At 40.3% G+C, this 16,047-nt stretch overlaps 1 protein-coding gene across 2 annotated transcripts in view; it reads left to right on the plus strand.

Annotated features, from left to right (window-relative positions):
• The window catches only part of prkcbb (protein kinase C, beta b), a 105,107-nt gene that overhangs the window by 29,417 nt on the left and 59,643 nt on the right, over positions 1–16,047 (plus strand). For both annotated transcript variants that reach the window (XM_085158146.1, XM_085158145.1), the window contains exons 3-5: positions 455–537; positions 10,384–10,495; positions 10,834–10,962. In XM_085158146.1, the coding sequence (XP_085014272.1) occupies positions 455–537; positions 10,384–10,495; positions 10,834–10,962 (324 nt within the window). The remainder of the gene's footprint in view (positions 1–454; positions 538–10,383; positions 10,496–10,833; positions 10,963–16,047) is intronic.

A 16,047-nucleotide genomic window follows, 5' to 3' on the forward strand; every position in this document is an offset into this window, starting at 1 on the left:
ACTTTTAATGCAGTAAAAGCAAACCTAGATCAGTCGTGAATTGGCCTCCCCTGACCGCGGACCTCAACATTATTGAAGCAGTGTGGGTTCATCTTAATAGAGAACAGAGCAAAAGGCAATTCAATTCAATTCAATTTTATTTATATAGCGCCAAATCACAACAAAAGTCGCCTCAAGGCAGAGACCTCTAAAGAAGTTTTTCCAAATGTGAGCTGATTTAAGCCCGTTCACAGGTGCCAGACTAAGATTTTGGCTGAACAGCCTTCAAGTTAGCTTGAAACTAATGTTGACATCAGACTGCGTATTTTAAAAACAGCAAATAAAAGTCAGGATGTGTTTACTGGTCAAAGCTAAAGAAAAAAATGTCAGATTTTTAGACATTTTTAGATCGCAGGATCTCTTTGCTGTGTACAGAATACTGATGCTTTCTCTTCCTCTTTGTCTCTCTTCACAGTGTGTTGTTTCGTGGTTCACAAACGTTGCCATGAGTTCGTCACTTTCTCCTGCCCAGGTGCTGATAAAGGGCCCGCGTCAGACGTGAGTACAAATAAACGAATCATTTTAAACTGTGTGAGAGCAAGACCATGCACAAGTAAGTGAAAGACACGTGGAAAGCGAGAGGCGCAGAGAGCACGTCGACATTTCCATTCACGAGCCCCCGTCACCTGTCGGCGCCGGTGTTACGCTTGAGCAGCCTCCATCTTTTTCTCGCTTCTCACTCTCCTTTTCCTGTCTTGACAGTTCAACCGTAACCTCCAGGAGTTTCTCTAGTAATTACATTTAAGTAAGTACAGAAGAAGTGATACCATAAAAGCCAGAAAAGACATGTAACACCTGGAGCTGCCAAATATAACCGCTGTATTACAGTAATTGCTCTTCATCACGCTACACGAAGAAAATGACGGCCTTATATTTAACCACGTGGACCCAAAGTAGCTCCTATTGTTCTCTAACTGCTGCCTATGTTCGCCTATGCTTCTTTTCTTCCTCCTAGAGGTTTTATATTATAAAAAACTGAAGCTCAGAGGTTCCCTTCATCTCTTTTTAGTATCTTTGAAGTTTGAAAACACTCCTCCTTGCTGGTTGAGTGTTTCTGTGGCGTTATCTGTACGAGCCACAGGTTGCAGTTCGCATTCTTCGACATGAATTCAAAGAGTATTGTCGGAGGTTAAAAGCTGTGCCACTCTCGTATTATTATTAATTCTCTTTAAACGTTCTCTTCACCTTCTTACCCGCTCTAACAACATGAAGTGCCGTTAAGTGGTATGCTGCTCTGTCAAGGAGCTGACGAGTTGTCTTTTCTCTGATTCATATTCTTAAAATGCAAATCTAGTCTCCAACCGATCCTCCCGAAGGAACAAGACGTTTGCCTTTTTTTTCCCTCTGTCTCTCATAAGAGCGCTCTTAGGGTGCCATTTTTATCCTAACCGAAGCCCCTCCCTACGTTCCTCAGCCACGTCTTTACCTGCCTCTGGAGTGCCCTTTCAGCCTGACGAGTGCACTTAGCGTGCCGCCTTCAGAGGAAACGCTGTTTGGCTTCCTGTTGCGTGTTCTGTATAACTGATAATTCCCCGCAATGAATAAGAGGTTCGTCTTTTTATCATTTACCCATCCTGCCTCTCCTTCTCACCGCAGTGCCACAAATAGTTGATGTTTTTATAGCTTCCTTAACAGGCTGCACCTTAAATGCCAAGCTGGACGCCAAAATTTGTAAAACTTTGCCCATGTTTTGTGTCGACCGACACTGATACAATTCTTTCTTTTGACCTTAAAAATCCATTCAGATTTCCTCTAAACTGCTGGTTTAGGCAGATGACTGAACTTTTTATTCTTTAGAAATCTTTCATTTGTCTTATATTCATGCAGCTGTTGCATTGTGGACATCATAGCCTTTTTATTTTACTGTTATCCTGCTGATAAACTAATGTCTCTTTTTATGATAATAACTTGATTTTGTGTACATGTTTTTCAAACTACTTCCCCTCCTCTCGGTCTTCTCTTTCCTCTTGAGTTTTCAAAAGCCATTTTCTTCATTAGCAACTTCAAAATGTCATTCCATATCTCTATCATCTCCTCTCTATTTTCTCTAGATGTCCCCTTAGCTTTACTGGCACTTATCTATATATTTCCATATTTGGTGCACATGCAACTCTCCCATGTCTTTATCTGTCTCCCATTGTTTCCCACTCCACCATACCAAACTCTGTCCTCTATATAAATGCCACTCCACCCAGGGGGGCACTGCTCTTAATTACGGGGCCTCGCCTTCCCCACTATGTCATCTCTTTAATGAGTTCATGGCCTTACGACCTTGGTTGCAGCACAGTGGGAATGCAGGGTAGATCTTCTCCTAACTAGCTGCTCATTTAAATATAGAAGACAGGAAGGCAAGAAGCCTGACGATTACGAGAAAGGAGGGTGATGAGGCCTCTTACGGCACTCACTCACAGACCTGTTTTTCTTGAAATTGGCATTTTGTAACATACTTATTTGAGGCTAACAGAAGAGCCCAGATTTTTTTTTTTACATTAGCATTATCAAATTCCTAAATTAACATTTTAATAACCATGTCAGACGTGACACAGTGTCTTCACCTGTACACACACACACAGATACTGCCTTTGTGAGCTGACACGGAGAGGAGAGCTTACTATTCCAGTTATTTTCAGATCACTCAGTCGAAATGTTCCAATATTTTTGCGCTATATTAGCAAATAGAGTATATCTAAATATTACATATAGATAAATATACATCAGATATGAAAGACGTGCTCTGGCTGAGTGTGTCTTTTGAACACAGATTTTTTTAGAAAGATTGTACGATCAGAAATATTGCATCATTCTCTACGGTGATCAGCCCATCGCTCCCTTTTTACCTTCTGCCTCTCTCTATGTCTCTCTCTCATCCTCTCTGTCAGCTGCGCATGTTTATTAAAAGACAAATTCAATTATAGATCTGGGTTAATAGAATGGGCTCCCCGTGGGAGAGGTCGAGGGATGAGCTCCTCTAATGAAACCTACATTTCAGGCACGCACCCTTACGAAGGTGTTGTGTGTGTGTGTGTGCGTGCGTGTGTTTGAGAAGCCGGTTGCATAAGAATAGCGCCGCTTCAAAATAGCTTTACAAATTTGCAAGACAAGTAGACGGTTAACTCTGTGTGCGTTTGTTTGTTTTGTACTTCCTGTGATTTATTTGATGTGATGTATGTTTTCCATTCAAAAATATTAACTGCCTCTGTTACCAAACAGTAGATTCTAATATGATAAAATGCAATGGAAGTTATGTGTAGGTAAATGTAAAAAAGGTCCAATTACATTATGTGAAACTAGGCAGCGTAGAAGGACGTGGAAGTAGCTCAGCATTTGTTTGCATGGCGTTATCATATATCAACAGATTTTAAAAGAAATAATAGAAGCTAGTTCAGGTTAGTCATCTAATGTTGTCAGAGAAGATGAGTAGATGAAGTCCTTTTTTTTCTCTCCAGAGTTAAATTTAGTTTATTTTGCATAATTTTCTCATTTGCTTTTTCCTCAAAAGCTGTTTGACTGGAGTCAGAATGTAGCATAAACACACCAAAGAGGTAAAGCTTTAGCTTCATCTGACTGACATACACTCTGAATATGTGAATTATTAGTTTTTATTAGTTTGTATTTTTAGAAACAACAAAATAAGCATTTTTGTTAAACTTCAAGGCTTTTTAAAATAATCTTGTTCCTTTGTTTCCAGTCTTTATTTTTCTTTTGCTAACATGCTGCTGGCTTCAGCTTTAGATTCTCACTTTGTTAAATTATTAAATTATTACCTCTTCTACCTTTTTATGATTTTTTTTTTTTTTGCAGACACTCCTATACAACAAGTGCACATGCACCAAAAGCATGCATTTATACATGGTCATTCTCATTTCTGCACATAAACAATATAAATGTGATTTCGACATGATGATATATTTAGCAGTACGTCTGCACGGATTGTTAAAAAGACGTCAAAGCTGTGAGGCAGCCTTTGAGAGGCGAAGAGAAAGGTTGATGGAGAGATTGTTGTTAAATACGTAGCACGGCCGACTCCGTCCCCGGTCTCGTTATTGCGCTGTCTTTGTTTCAAGGCCCTTCTCCCAAGCTCGCTTGAGAGATCTATTTTGCTCAAATCCTTTAAATAATATTTCACACGCTTTCACTTACATGTTTCCCAGAGGAAGGATTATAAGGCTGAGTCAGGTAAACACTTGGCACAGCATTTCTTTTATTGATCAGGGCAGCAAAAGCAGCTGTTGCAGCCTGCGTTATATTACATTTTACTTTTTCGGAGGAAAGTTTACAGCCTCTTATTGAATCGGAGTGGGTGGCTACAAAAGAATGTTTGCTGGTTAACTTTCACAGCCTTTGGGGAAGTACACATAGTTTTTCAATAACAGCAATGTGAGTCATACTAACTTAAGTTTTTCTAGATTTAAAAAGTTAATCTGTGTATTTATTACTTTGTTTTATGTGACGATGCAAGCTAAAATAAGTGCGCCTCTTAAAATAAAGGCAGATCAAACCAAACTCCGAATTACTGTTTGTTTTGTTTTCATTTTGTTTTACTTTTTTCTTTATCTTGATATTATTGTAGGATAAATAACGTGTTTTTTTTATTTGAGCTTTGAGTGTGTTTCATTTTTCATGTTAATAAAACAGCTTGCTCATTAGCATACAGTAGATCTGCTGTAGCATGTTTATGTATGTTTGCCCCGTTGCTCCTCTTTGATGCGTTCAACTGGATGAAACTTACTATATTAACTGCCTATTGCACCAGGATTATCAATGTCTATGTAGCTTTTGGTAATTATTGATCTAACACTCAGATCCTTATAAATGATATAATATATTTAGACCCCAAAACAAACAGTGACATTATGTCTACATTGCACATGTTGATGTTTGTAAATACAATCTGCTAACCAATTTTTAGTGCAGTGGTATTTTTCACTAAAATGTGATGTCGTGTATATGTGTAAACAACCGTTCATCAACACTAACATGCTAACAGTGCCTGTAATTCATAACTTTCTCTTACAACATGAATATGTAGCTCACAAAAATATATGTGTTTGTTATTCAGGCGTTTGATGTTTATAAACAGCTGTTTTTGCCATCTGACTATACGCAATGATATAATGAAGATAAAAACAAGTTGACACAGTTCTGTGTTTTAATGCATGAGTAAAGCAAAAACTGCATTTCTTTCTGGGAAGAAAATTATGTTTTTCAAGTTTTTCAGACTTGCATGTAGCAAAAATTTCGAATGAATAATGCCTAACACGAGCATGTTTATATTGGTTTTAATTGAGCTCTGTGAAAAGTAAAGGCCACAAATAACCTGCGTGGTGCCCGTCGACGTGACATGCAACGGCTTCATGACAGGTTTAGTCTGTGCAGCGATTTTGCCACCGGAGATATGTCAGAAAGTACTAGCTTGAGAGGAGTAAGTGGACTGAAGGCAAAATCAGCGCTGAAAAATAAAAAGTTTTCGTGTGAGTGACTGTGAGCACAGATCTGCCTGTCACACAGCATCGTGAAAACATGACAAGATGTGTATGTAACTGTTGTGAGCTGACTGATGCTAATGGCAGGGAATTTAACAGACAGCAGAGTTTTAAAAAACAAAAGAAGAGCAGCGAGTGAGAGACAACCCAGTGACAGGAAGGTGGTTAAAACAGCGCACTGAGCATGGACTAATGGCTAGTCACTGGCTGATTTTATGAGCAGGCTTTCAGTTAAAATGCTAAAAAAAAATCAAATTTGTTAAATCTGCTTTGAATAACTTCTTTTTGGGTGAAATTTGGCAACACTGTAGACAAGATAACAGGTGTCAAAGCATATCTATGGTAACTTACTTAGCACTTAGTTCCTCCTACGCCGGGCGGTGCATCGGGCAGCTAGTGATCTCCATCGATGTCGGTCAGCAGCGACTGCTTCAGCTTCGTCCCAGGCAATGTCGATAGTTCTCAGATCGTCCATGAATGTTCGACGCCATGTGGTCTTTGGTCGGCCTTGCTTTTGCTTGCCAGTGCGTGGACGCCATGTCATGGCAATCTTAGCTGGGCGACATCGGCTAATGGGCGGGTGCCTGCTCTTCGTAGGACCTCCTCATTTGTTATTCGGTCCTGGTAGGAAATTCTCAGGATTCGCCGCAGGCCACGTTGTTGAAGCACGTTCAGGTGTTGAATAATTGCACTTGTTGAGCGCCAGGTTACACTAGCGTAAAGTGCAGTAGGGAAGACGATAGAGTTCAATAGTCTGATCTTGACCCTAACATTCATGGAGGTCGAGTTCCAAATAGGTTGGAGACGTCGCAGGACGCCAGCTGCCTTCCCTACTCAGGCGTCGACATCCCGATCAGAGACCCCGTCATTCGAAATGATGCTGCCAAGATATGTGAAATTCTCCACCTCTTCAGCACGTTGTTGGTTGATCATGACAGGAATGCGGGTACCTGCAAAGCCAACTCGGAGTACCTTGTTTTTTTTGGCGCTGACCAAAAATCAGCGTCTATGGTAACACACAAAAACAAATATATCAGCATAAAACTGGTGACAAGACTTGACTTTACTTCCCCCCCCCCCCAGTGGCTCCATGGCATGAAGGAATATCAGGGCCAGATTAAGAAAAGAAAATATTGTTCATTTTTGAGAATAACGTCAAAATGTGGAGATCAAAGTTGTCATTTCTTGTCAGACAACTGCCACGGCTGCTGTCCCCTCTACAAAACGCCTTGTTTAGATGAGGTAGTGAACTCATGCTTGAGAATTGGTTTTAGTAGCAAGGAAATGATTTCTCCTTTAGCACATACACATCGTGGTGATAAGTATTAACACGTTAAAGAGATGGTGTAGAAAGTTGCATCTGGTCAGAAGGAAAAAAAACACAGAAACTTGGACAACGTGGACAGCTGCAAGGATAGTGATGTTTACACCCTTGTGCAGTAAAGAGGATGTATGCTATACCAGAGGAAGATACCTGATCAAGTTGTTTGTAGAGGGTATAGCAGCTGTGGCAGTTTTTTGGTTTTTCAGGAACTTTAATCTCCACGTTTCAACTTCATTCTCAAAATGAACAATAATATATATATATTAATGTGGCCTTAGTACGCCATCGTAGCACAGTGTAGAAACTTTCATGAAAAAGATCCCCTCTTTAAGTCTGGGAGGAGGCAAAAATCCCCTGGGAGGGGTTGTGTCAGAAAGGACTTCTGAGGTAAAGATCTGCCAACTCAAATATGCAGAGGCGTCCACTGTGGCGACTCCTTGTAAATAAGAGAAGCTTTAGTTTAGTGTAGATACTTTTTTTCCTAGCATGCCCTCTCAGAGACTGGACCTGTTTGAACGGGTTAATTTCAGTACCGAGGTCGAGTTATTTATCAGCTATCAGTTATTAAAGTAGAGGACCTTTGGAAGACCTTTACAATTTCAGTAAAATGGTGGTAGAAGGACGGCAAAAAGAATGTGGTAAAATATTTTCCATCATATAATAATAAAACAGGTTTGGCTATTTGAAGGTATAAACAGAATGTCCTGTCTCTGTTTGAAGGTAACAGAATCCCCTTACTGTTATGCTAAGGCTTACTAATCAAATTGGTTATTTTATATTGAAATTATGACATGAATATACAACTCTAATGTCATTTTGACAGAGGAAGCCTCACATGCTGCTTGGTCTCTGTACCTAAACTGAGAAACTGGAGCCAGTGAAGCTGTGACTGGATGCTATTAAATATATATACACATATATACAAATATTAGTCCAAACACTGAAATATTCCAATTCTGATCCTTTCACACTCAAATCTCAAAGTGTTAAACACAAAAGTTGGCAGAACATCCTAACACAGTCACGTAAACCTTCCATTTTGGGATGATATATTAAGCTGATTGTTGTTAAGCTGTGATTCAAACTTACACTTCTTTGTTTTACTTTACTTTAGATTATTGTTCACTAAGTGGAAACATTAAATCAAGCAGACCTACCAGTGTTTTTCACAGCTTGTTTTGACTCATGAAATTAACATCATCCTTGAAAACACCGTCATATCGAAGCAACCTTATAGATCACAATGTCCACGTCCTGTAGGGAGGAGGTCAGGGTGGATGGAAGGGTTAAAGAACTTAACTTATTTTTGCTCATATCTTGACTTCTGTGAGAAAAATGACAGAAAAGGTGTTTTTTAAAAATCTGTTTAAACTGATTTTACATCAAAATAAAGTTCATCAAAGAAGGGGGAAACAATGAAAGTGGTGTCTTTTTTCTCCTAGTCGCTGCTTTCATGCGTTCTTCTTAATGATTTTTCTGTCTCATTGATGTTTGAGTTTTCGCTGCGGATGCATTTAATCATTCATATTTATAAAGAAGCTGGCACTCTTTGTAATCAGCCCTCACACTGCTCTCTGTCTGCTGCTGCTCATCACTGGAGCTTCAGCAGCACAATGTTCCCTTGTTTTTATGCGGCACAAAAAAGAAACAGTAGGTGGTATTGTCCTCGAGAAAAACAGCATTTGAAACAAATACACAAAGTAGCGCGTGGAAATGTACACGGAAATCACAGGCATCCACACACTCAGGCTTAGGGCAACACTGCTGAAGACACTGTGGGGACACTGGGTATAATTGACTGGTCACCTAAATTGAATGTTATTTCCAGGACAGGTGTGGAGGAGAGGAAGACATCAATCATTCTAATTTTTTCCTGGCTCATGAGATTAAAAGGCACGAAGGCACGTGTGAAAGAAAACTGGCACTCGTGGTCTCTTTCTAAATTGGCTTAAAAGGAAAATTAACAGTAAGCACTGGTCTATTTGATGTCATCAAAGCACTTTGCGCTGGAGGAGATCCCTCACAAATCATATTAAATTCTGTATCTGCATGTTTGCTAGCTGCGATGGATCCCCTTGGCAGAAATATTTTAACTCCCACATTGAAGTACGCCCGCTTCGCTGCACAATTTGGATCCTCCACAAGCGGTATATCGGATGTGCACGGCCTAGGAGTTAGTGTGTGTGTGTGTGTGTGTGTGTGTGTGTGTGTGTGTGTGTGTGTGTGTGTAAGAATAAACAGCCTCTCAGTAGCCATCATTCGCATCACAGTGCTTAGAGCCAGGTGTGGTTGCAGGTGTCACATACATTAGACAGAAATAGGCTGTGTTTCCGCCCCAGTTATGATTCAGTTCTGAACGTCCATAAAAAGTAATGGCATCCTTTTTTTTGTCAGTTCAAAGCACATAATTACTGTCAAAAGGACAAAATGACCAAATTGCAGATAAGTGACAGTTTTTCCCTTTTTTTAGCCTGGGTGCAGATGCCAGCAAACTCAATAAACTGATCCGGAAGGCCAGTAATGTTGTGGGGATGGAACTGGACTCTGTTAAGGTGGAGACGGAGAGGCGGATGTTGTCCAAGATAAGGACAATGCTCCATGACGTGCTGTCCAGTCACAGGAGAACGTTCAGTGCACACACTTAATATCACAGTTTGAGAAGAGAGGCGCTTTCATTTCAACCATTTACATTTGTGTCATATCTGGGATATTTATAGTTGAGCTAATCTGTATATTTTATTTTGTTATATTTTGTAACTTTGTAATATATTGTAACATTTAATTTAGTTTATTCAGCTACTGTTCTTATTGTCTTGTAGCAACTGTGACCATGTGACTATAAATTATTCTGATTCTGTTATTGATGCTCTTACATCATCGGAGCCACACCCAGATCTGTGTGCTTGACTTACCTGTGTGGGTTAGGTCATCAATCTGTTTACACACTTAGACACGTGTTTGTGTAATGTCCTTTGAAGTAACACTAACCCAACACAACTGTGCGCAGCAGACCTGCACAGACAGGCAGTAGCCGTAGCCGTACGCTGTCTCTGCTATTCATTCGACTTTAACAGATGTCACGGGAGGCTGACTTCATACAAAGTTTTTGCGTAACTGTTGTTGCCTACAGACACACATGGATGTGCATTGTAGCATCCTTTGAAGGCTTTCTAAATTGATGCTAACAAAGAAATTCAGAGGAAATGTATCTTCATCAGATTACAGTGCAGGTGGCCGTATGTAAACCCCGCCTGTCAAAACTTTCCCCTGAATGCACCATTACCATTCAGAGCAGTGGAAAGTGGAAAGTCAGAGAGAGAGACTAAGATGAATGCTGGTGATAAAAGGAGAATATCAAACAGATGGAGGAGGAGAGGAACAGGCAAAGCTTCATTCATTCAGTTTTTTTGTTTGTTTGTTTTTAAGCGGTTGAACGGTGCACACTTAAACAGCTGAACAACACAATCATTAAAGAAATGTTTAATTTGTAGTGAAAAAGTGTTTAATTCTCTGTTTTTGTCCTCTCTTGCTCTTCAGGACCCGAGGTCAAAGCACAAGTTTAAGATCCACACCTACTCCAGCCCCACCTTCTGTGACCACTGTGGCTCCCTACTCTATGGCCTCATACACCAGGGCATGAGATGTGACCGTATGTAGTACACCTGCCGCCCATTTATGCATGCAGCCTTACGATTATACCATCCATATTTAGATTGTACAGTATTTAGGTGGTATGCTCACACAGAGGTAGAACATTATTCATACCTTAATGTTATTAAAGGGGAGGGATGGTGACTATATTGGGAAAAGGTGCTGGATATGTAGGCAGGAAGAAAAGAGGAAGACCACAAAGAAACTTCATGGATGTAGTGAGGGAGGACATGCAGTAGTATGTAATATTTTTACGGCACACATATCACTATAAATAATACTCTTGCATAACATTACAAACATATCTGTGGGTGTGTGTGAATGTGTATTTTTCAGACTGTATGATGAACATCCATAAGCGATGTGTGGCCAACGTGCCGAGCCTGTGCGGCACAGACCACACTGAGAGGAGAGGTCGCATCCAGATCACCGCTGAGGTTAAGACCAATGTTCTCACTGTTACCAGTAAGTATATTCCAGAAGCATGCACACGTTTACGGCCTACACACACCTGTGCAGTCCTCCGGCTCGCTTGTCATTTTAAAGTTTGAGAATAGCGGTCTTCTGTCTCCCTCTGCTGTTGGCAAAGATGAAGGATAGAACTGAAATATGAGCTCACGCTTAGAAATCACTCTCGTTTGGTCTGCATTCATTTCCACTTTTATTGGAGGAAAGTGCCACACACTTTGGTCTGTAATAATGTAATAATTTATTCAGATACACCGATGTTTCCTCTGTGAAAGGAAAATGAGCCTGGAGTACAGTCAGTGTGTTTCTTTGAAAATTAACACAATATACTTAATAGAAGCGGCTTTGCTTTAATCAGACTATGTATAAAAATAGTTTGTGGAATAAAATTTTGGAAGCCTTAATTTTAGGACTTAGGCCATCTTGGATTTTTGGATCCACACGTGACCACATTTGGACGAGTTATCGGCTAATGCCCACAGGCTTGGTTAGCAAATTGCAGACGTGGACTGTGTGAATGCCTCACACAGACACACATTCTTGTAAATTAGTGCTCAGTGACACGCTAATAAAATACTAGAATTTCAATCACCATAACTGGGTTACAGACTTATGATATTTGCCCTCTTATTGCCGAGGAGTTGCCACAACTGATGGATCTGCATGTTTGATGACGTCTTTTATTCCACGCACAGTTGGTGTGGAGCACCCACAATTTCGTTGTATGTGCAGTGAAACTAAAAGGCTATTCTATTCCATTCTAATTGAATATTTTAAGAAATCATCTTTAGTTCAGTTGTTGAAATATACAGACCAAAAGCGTTATTTGGACCTGGCTGCAAACATGTTTATTTCGGATCTAAAGTTGGACTTTTTTTCAAAGCCTATCCTGTCAGCTCAGAATTGTGATCTGAACACGTTTTGCTTTTCCAAGATGATCTTTACAGGTTCTGTTTGGTTATTTATTAATTTCCATGTCATTACCATTATTATAGTGCATGTGCAATGGTGCTATGTCCAAGTAGCCCCACTGCAGGTATTATTTCTGGGCAGACTGAGGTGTGACTGAACATGAAATCATTTATCATTCTCGACTCAGCTAATGTCATCCCCAGGTCCAAAACTCACGCGATGCTCTCAGTGATTTAAAAGGTCATTTGGCAAATCTATCACATGCTGGACTCTAGTGCTTAACCACACCACAACCTAGAAAACTATTAGAGTGATGCAATATTAGGGATGATGATAACAACTGCAACTGATCTCCCTGCTCTCGTGATCATTTGGCATCAAGTCATCAATCTGGTGTTAGAATAAAGGAAAAAACGGATTCATTACCGTAATTGTTAATTAATTCAGTTTTTTACTTTACATTTGTTACATTTTCAGATTCAGATTGCAGTTTGTCGCATATCAATACGTTAATAGTCTCACTTTTCATTGATATCATGGCTGTTTAGCGTTCCTCCATCAGCTGACGTAATTTACGTGTCCCCTATGAAGTCGCTTCATGCACTGAGCCATCCTTCACACTGTGATTTAACCAGTGCATTCAGGCAAAGCTAGCTCTCTCTCTGGGTTAAATATATTGAAACGATGATGGGATACACTGGGGAAGCAAGTTGAGTCCATTCCAGTGTGTTGTGGACTGTGTCTCCATTTGTTCTTCGGTTTGTCTGATTTTTTTTTTTTTATTTGCCTGCCAGACGTTACACGTACCACTGACATTTGCACAGTAGTGAAAAATGTTTGTGAAACCATGTTTATGTATTTGGCAGTCAGAAATTTCACCTGCTTCCCTCGGTTGTATCTGGCAGCCAAAGAATAAATAAAAAAGCAGGGTGCTGCTCAGAGAAATCACTATCTGCCAAGCTTTCATAAATATGAAATATTAATTATTAATAAATTCATCTGGTTAAACTGTTTTTTTCTCAACAACTCAGAGGAATGTTTTATTTGTGAAATATAAGTTATTAAAAACTACAAAAATCTTTACTGTAAATTAATTGATGGCTCTCATTTCATGCACATATAAAAATGGTTATTGTGGCAAATGTTAGTATGTATGTCAGTACAATATGTAGACATTCATGTTGTATCATTTAAGCAAGTGTTGTTTCAAAGAGATATACTATTCACTACACTGTACCCTCACATCATTCTTGGAACAATGTTTTTGTCTATTTAACTGGAAAAACAATGGAAAAGAGGAGAGAAACGTTGTCACATTGATCCGCAGTGCCTTATATGACCTGCAGGTGGCTGCAGAGATTTACATTAACGTTTTTCATTACCCTGATAATCACAGCTTAGCCTCAAACGAAAAAATAACTTTATTGAGGATCCGTACTCCAGCTGTGTGATGTGAGTTCCTAAACACGGCTGCATAAACCTGCTCCAGCTTGAGATGTGTCACAGTTCATACTCAAGCAGCAGGTGACGTAGTGATAATTAATGTGCATTTTTCTTCCCTTTTTTTGTCCTTGCGTTTTCATCTGAACTTCAGCATATGAATAAGCATCTCATAAGATATCCTATCTCAAATCTTAAGCCATAAAACTCCTGCTGTTTCCTAAGCCATGCCGAGTCGAGTCGAGTCGCTTCATCTCTTATTTTTTGTTGTTCCTCCAGCTCTGTAAAAGCAAAGAGTTTGTAAAGTAGTTTTTGGCAGTGCATCTTCTTACAAAGCATAAATAAATGGAGGCAGTTATTGATTGGACCCATGAAAACAAACACTAAATATTCCATAAATGTTAGCGAGAACTTGTAACAGCACATTCATAGGCCTGTTATTTTTGCATGTAGGATATTTTCCTTGTATGGGCTCTTGCTGGGTTTAATTCCTCCGCAGATTCCCCTCCTCTGTTCTCTCTTTCAGATTCCCACGCTCCTAGACTGATCATTGAGTGGTGGTTACTCTGGGAAATGATAAGAGAGCAGACTTATCACATGCAGACTGCTAAGACAGCAGAAAAGGCTAAAAATTCACTGGTGCTGCAAACCAGAGCTGATGACAGTTGAGATAAATGGTAGAAAATGTCAAAGTACATTAACTAAAGCTATTTACCAGGAAGTTTAGTCTCATCTATATTTCGGTCTTTCACATACACTGATTTTTATGTTAATGTACATATAACTTGTTGTGTTTTGCAGATTATAGTAAAAGGAGGAGTTGGAGGAGTAGTGCTCGCTTTTGTCCACAGGGGTCAGTGTGGAGCTATGATTGGCGTATACCCTCTATGCAGTGAGGTAGAGGTGGGGGAAAATGCCACCACTGAGAATGAATTGCAGAACCACTAGGAATTATTTTACAGCTTAATGTAGCGGGATCTGGTGAAAACAGCTGCTACGCTGAGAAGTGCAATTGGGTTGTGGATTTAATCAAAGGAATTGACATTGGCGTAAAGTGACACTTTAATAATCAATTTTAATTCACCTCCGGCCTCTTTCATGGTCAGATTAGGTCACTGGCAGTACAGTGCACATGGAGGGGGAGTCAGCCTCCAGCAGGGAGAATTCAGTGGGACACTAAAAGGTGCCCTCCGTCTTTGGTACTCCACCCAAGCTGCGTAATAGTGAAGTAGGGGATCATTTACCTGTTTTATACAGCCTGTTGTGTGTCTCTAGCTGTTCTGAAAGGTGGGATGTATTGGTATATAACTACAAAGACTGAGGAGAACTGCAATAAAGTTCCAACCCTTTCCAGCTCCTCTCCAATCAGTGCATAGCTGGCCAGTTGTTTAGTGAAATGGCTGCTGGGAATAAAAACTTGATGCAACACAAACAAGGAATGTTGCAGCATTTACATTAGACGCTTTTACTAAAGTCTAATTTAAATCAGAGAATGAAAAGGGGAGGTGTGGGTTCTGTCCAGATATTCCAGCTTCCTCCTACAGTCCGAAGACATTTTATGTCAATTGGTGAGACTAAACTGGCTGTAGGTGTGTGAATGTGGGCTTAAATAGTTGTCTGTCTCTCTGCATTAGACCTGACATAGGATGTGACCCACCTTTTGCTAACCCTAACCCTGTCCACAACCAAGAACTGGATAAGCAATTAAGAAAACAGATGAATGAATAGACATATAGGTGTAGATCACAAGAGCAGGAGGGGGGCACAAAGGAAGTAGGCTTGTCCCAAAACATGACCATGTTTTTGATTTTTGTTTTTAAAAATAGTCATTATTCTGAAACTGAACCAGGGACAGATGGATAGCTGCAAGCATGTACGGTATATTGCATAATTCATTAGCTGAAAAGCAGCAGCCAATCAAGAGCAGAGAGAAAACGTGGGTCAGGTGACACTGCAGGCATTTGGAAGTACAGGTGGGAGTAGCAATGCCTGTCTGGGAAAACCACAGAGCCACAGCACATTATTTCCTGCTTTGTGAGGCTCAGATAAGATGTTAAATATCTAGACTCTTCAGACTTTGGGTTATTATTGTTGTCATCTGTTCAGGCATCCCAGACCGAACACTGTCAACATCCACCGGATGACATTCTCACAAAAGCTTTTGCAAGCAAGAAGAAGGTGGATATAACCCAGTAATCCTACTTACCATCCTATGAAGCTGCTTCACAGGGGAAAAGGGGCACAGCCAACACCCACGCAGCACTTCACATGTAGTATTCTGCTGTAACTGCACTCTTATCACCTCTGCCTGCCCCTCACACACAAACACAGACCCGTACATGTGCCTTCCAGTTAGCACACACTGGATGCAAGCAAGAATTTCTCACCTGTGCATACACAAACAGGTCCATTCACTTCTATAAAAACGGCACGTCTTTACTGTAAGTGTCCTTTGAGACTCTTTGGCATGCTACCCTCTTTACAGCTCTCCTCCTCGACCTGCATTTGATGGTCACTTTAACGGGCATCATCTAATATTTATTGAGCTGCTTCACTGAGGGCTTAATGCTGGCCAATGGCTGTGTGCTGTGGTTAACCTCCTGGAGTTTAGTGTAGAGTAATGGTTAAAGAGCATGAAGACTTCATCTCTCTGACATCTTTGAGGTTTTTCTCACACTGTGAGTTCACTGGCAAGCTGCTCTAGTTTCTCCTCTGGCTATGCTGCAAGTC

Source organism: Neolamprologus multifasciatus, chromosome 4 (genome assembly GCF_963576455.1).
Source record: "Neolamprologus multifasciatus chromosome 4, fNeoMul1.2, whole genome shotgun sequence".
In the NCBI taxonomy this organism is placed as follows: Eukaryota; Metazoa; Chordata; class Actinopteri; order Cichliformes; family Cichlidae; genus Neolamprologus; species Neolamprologus multifasciatus.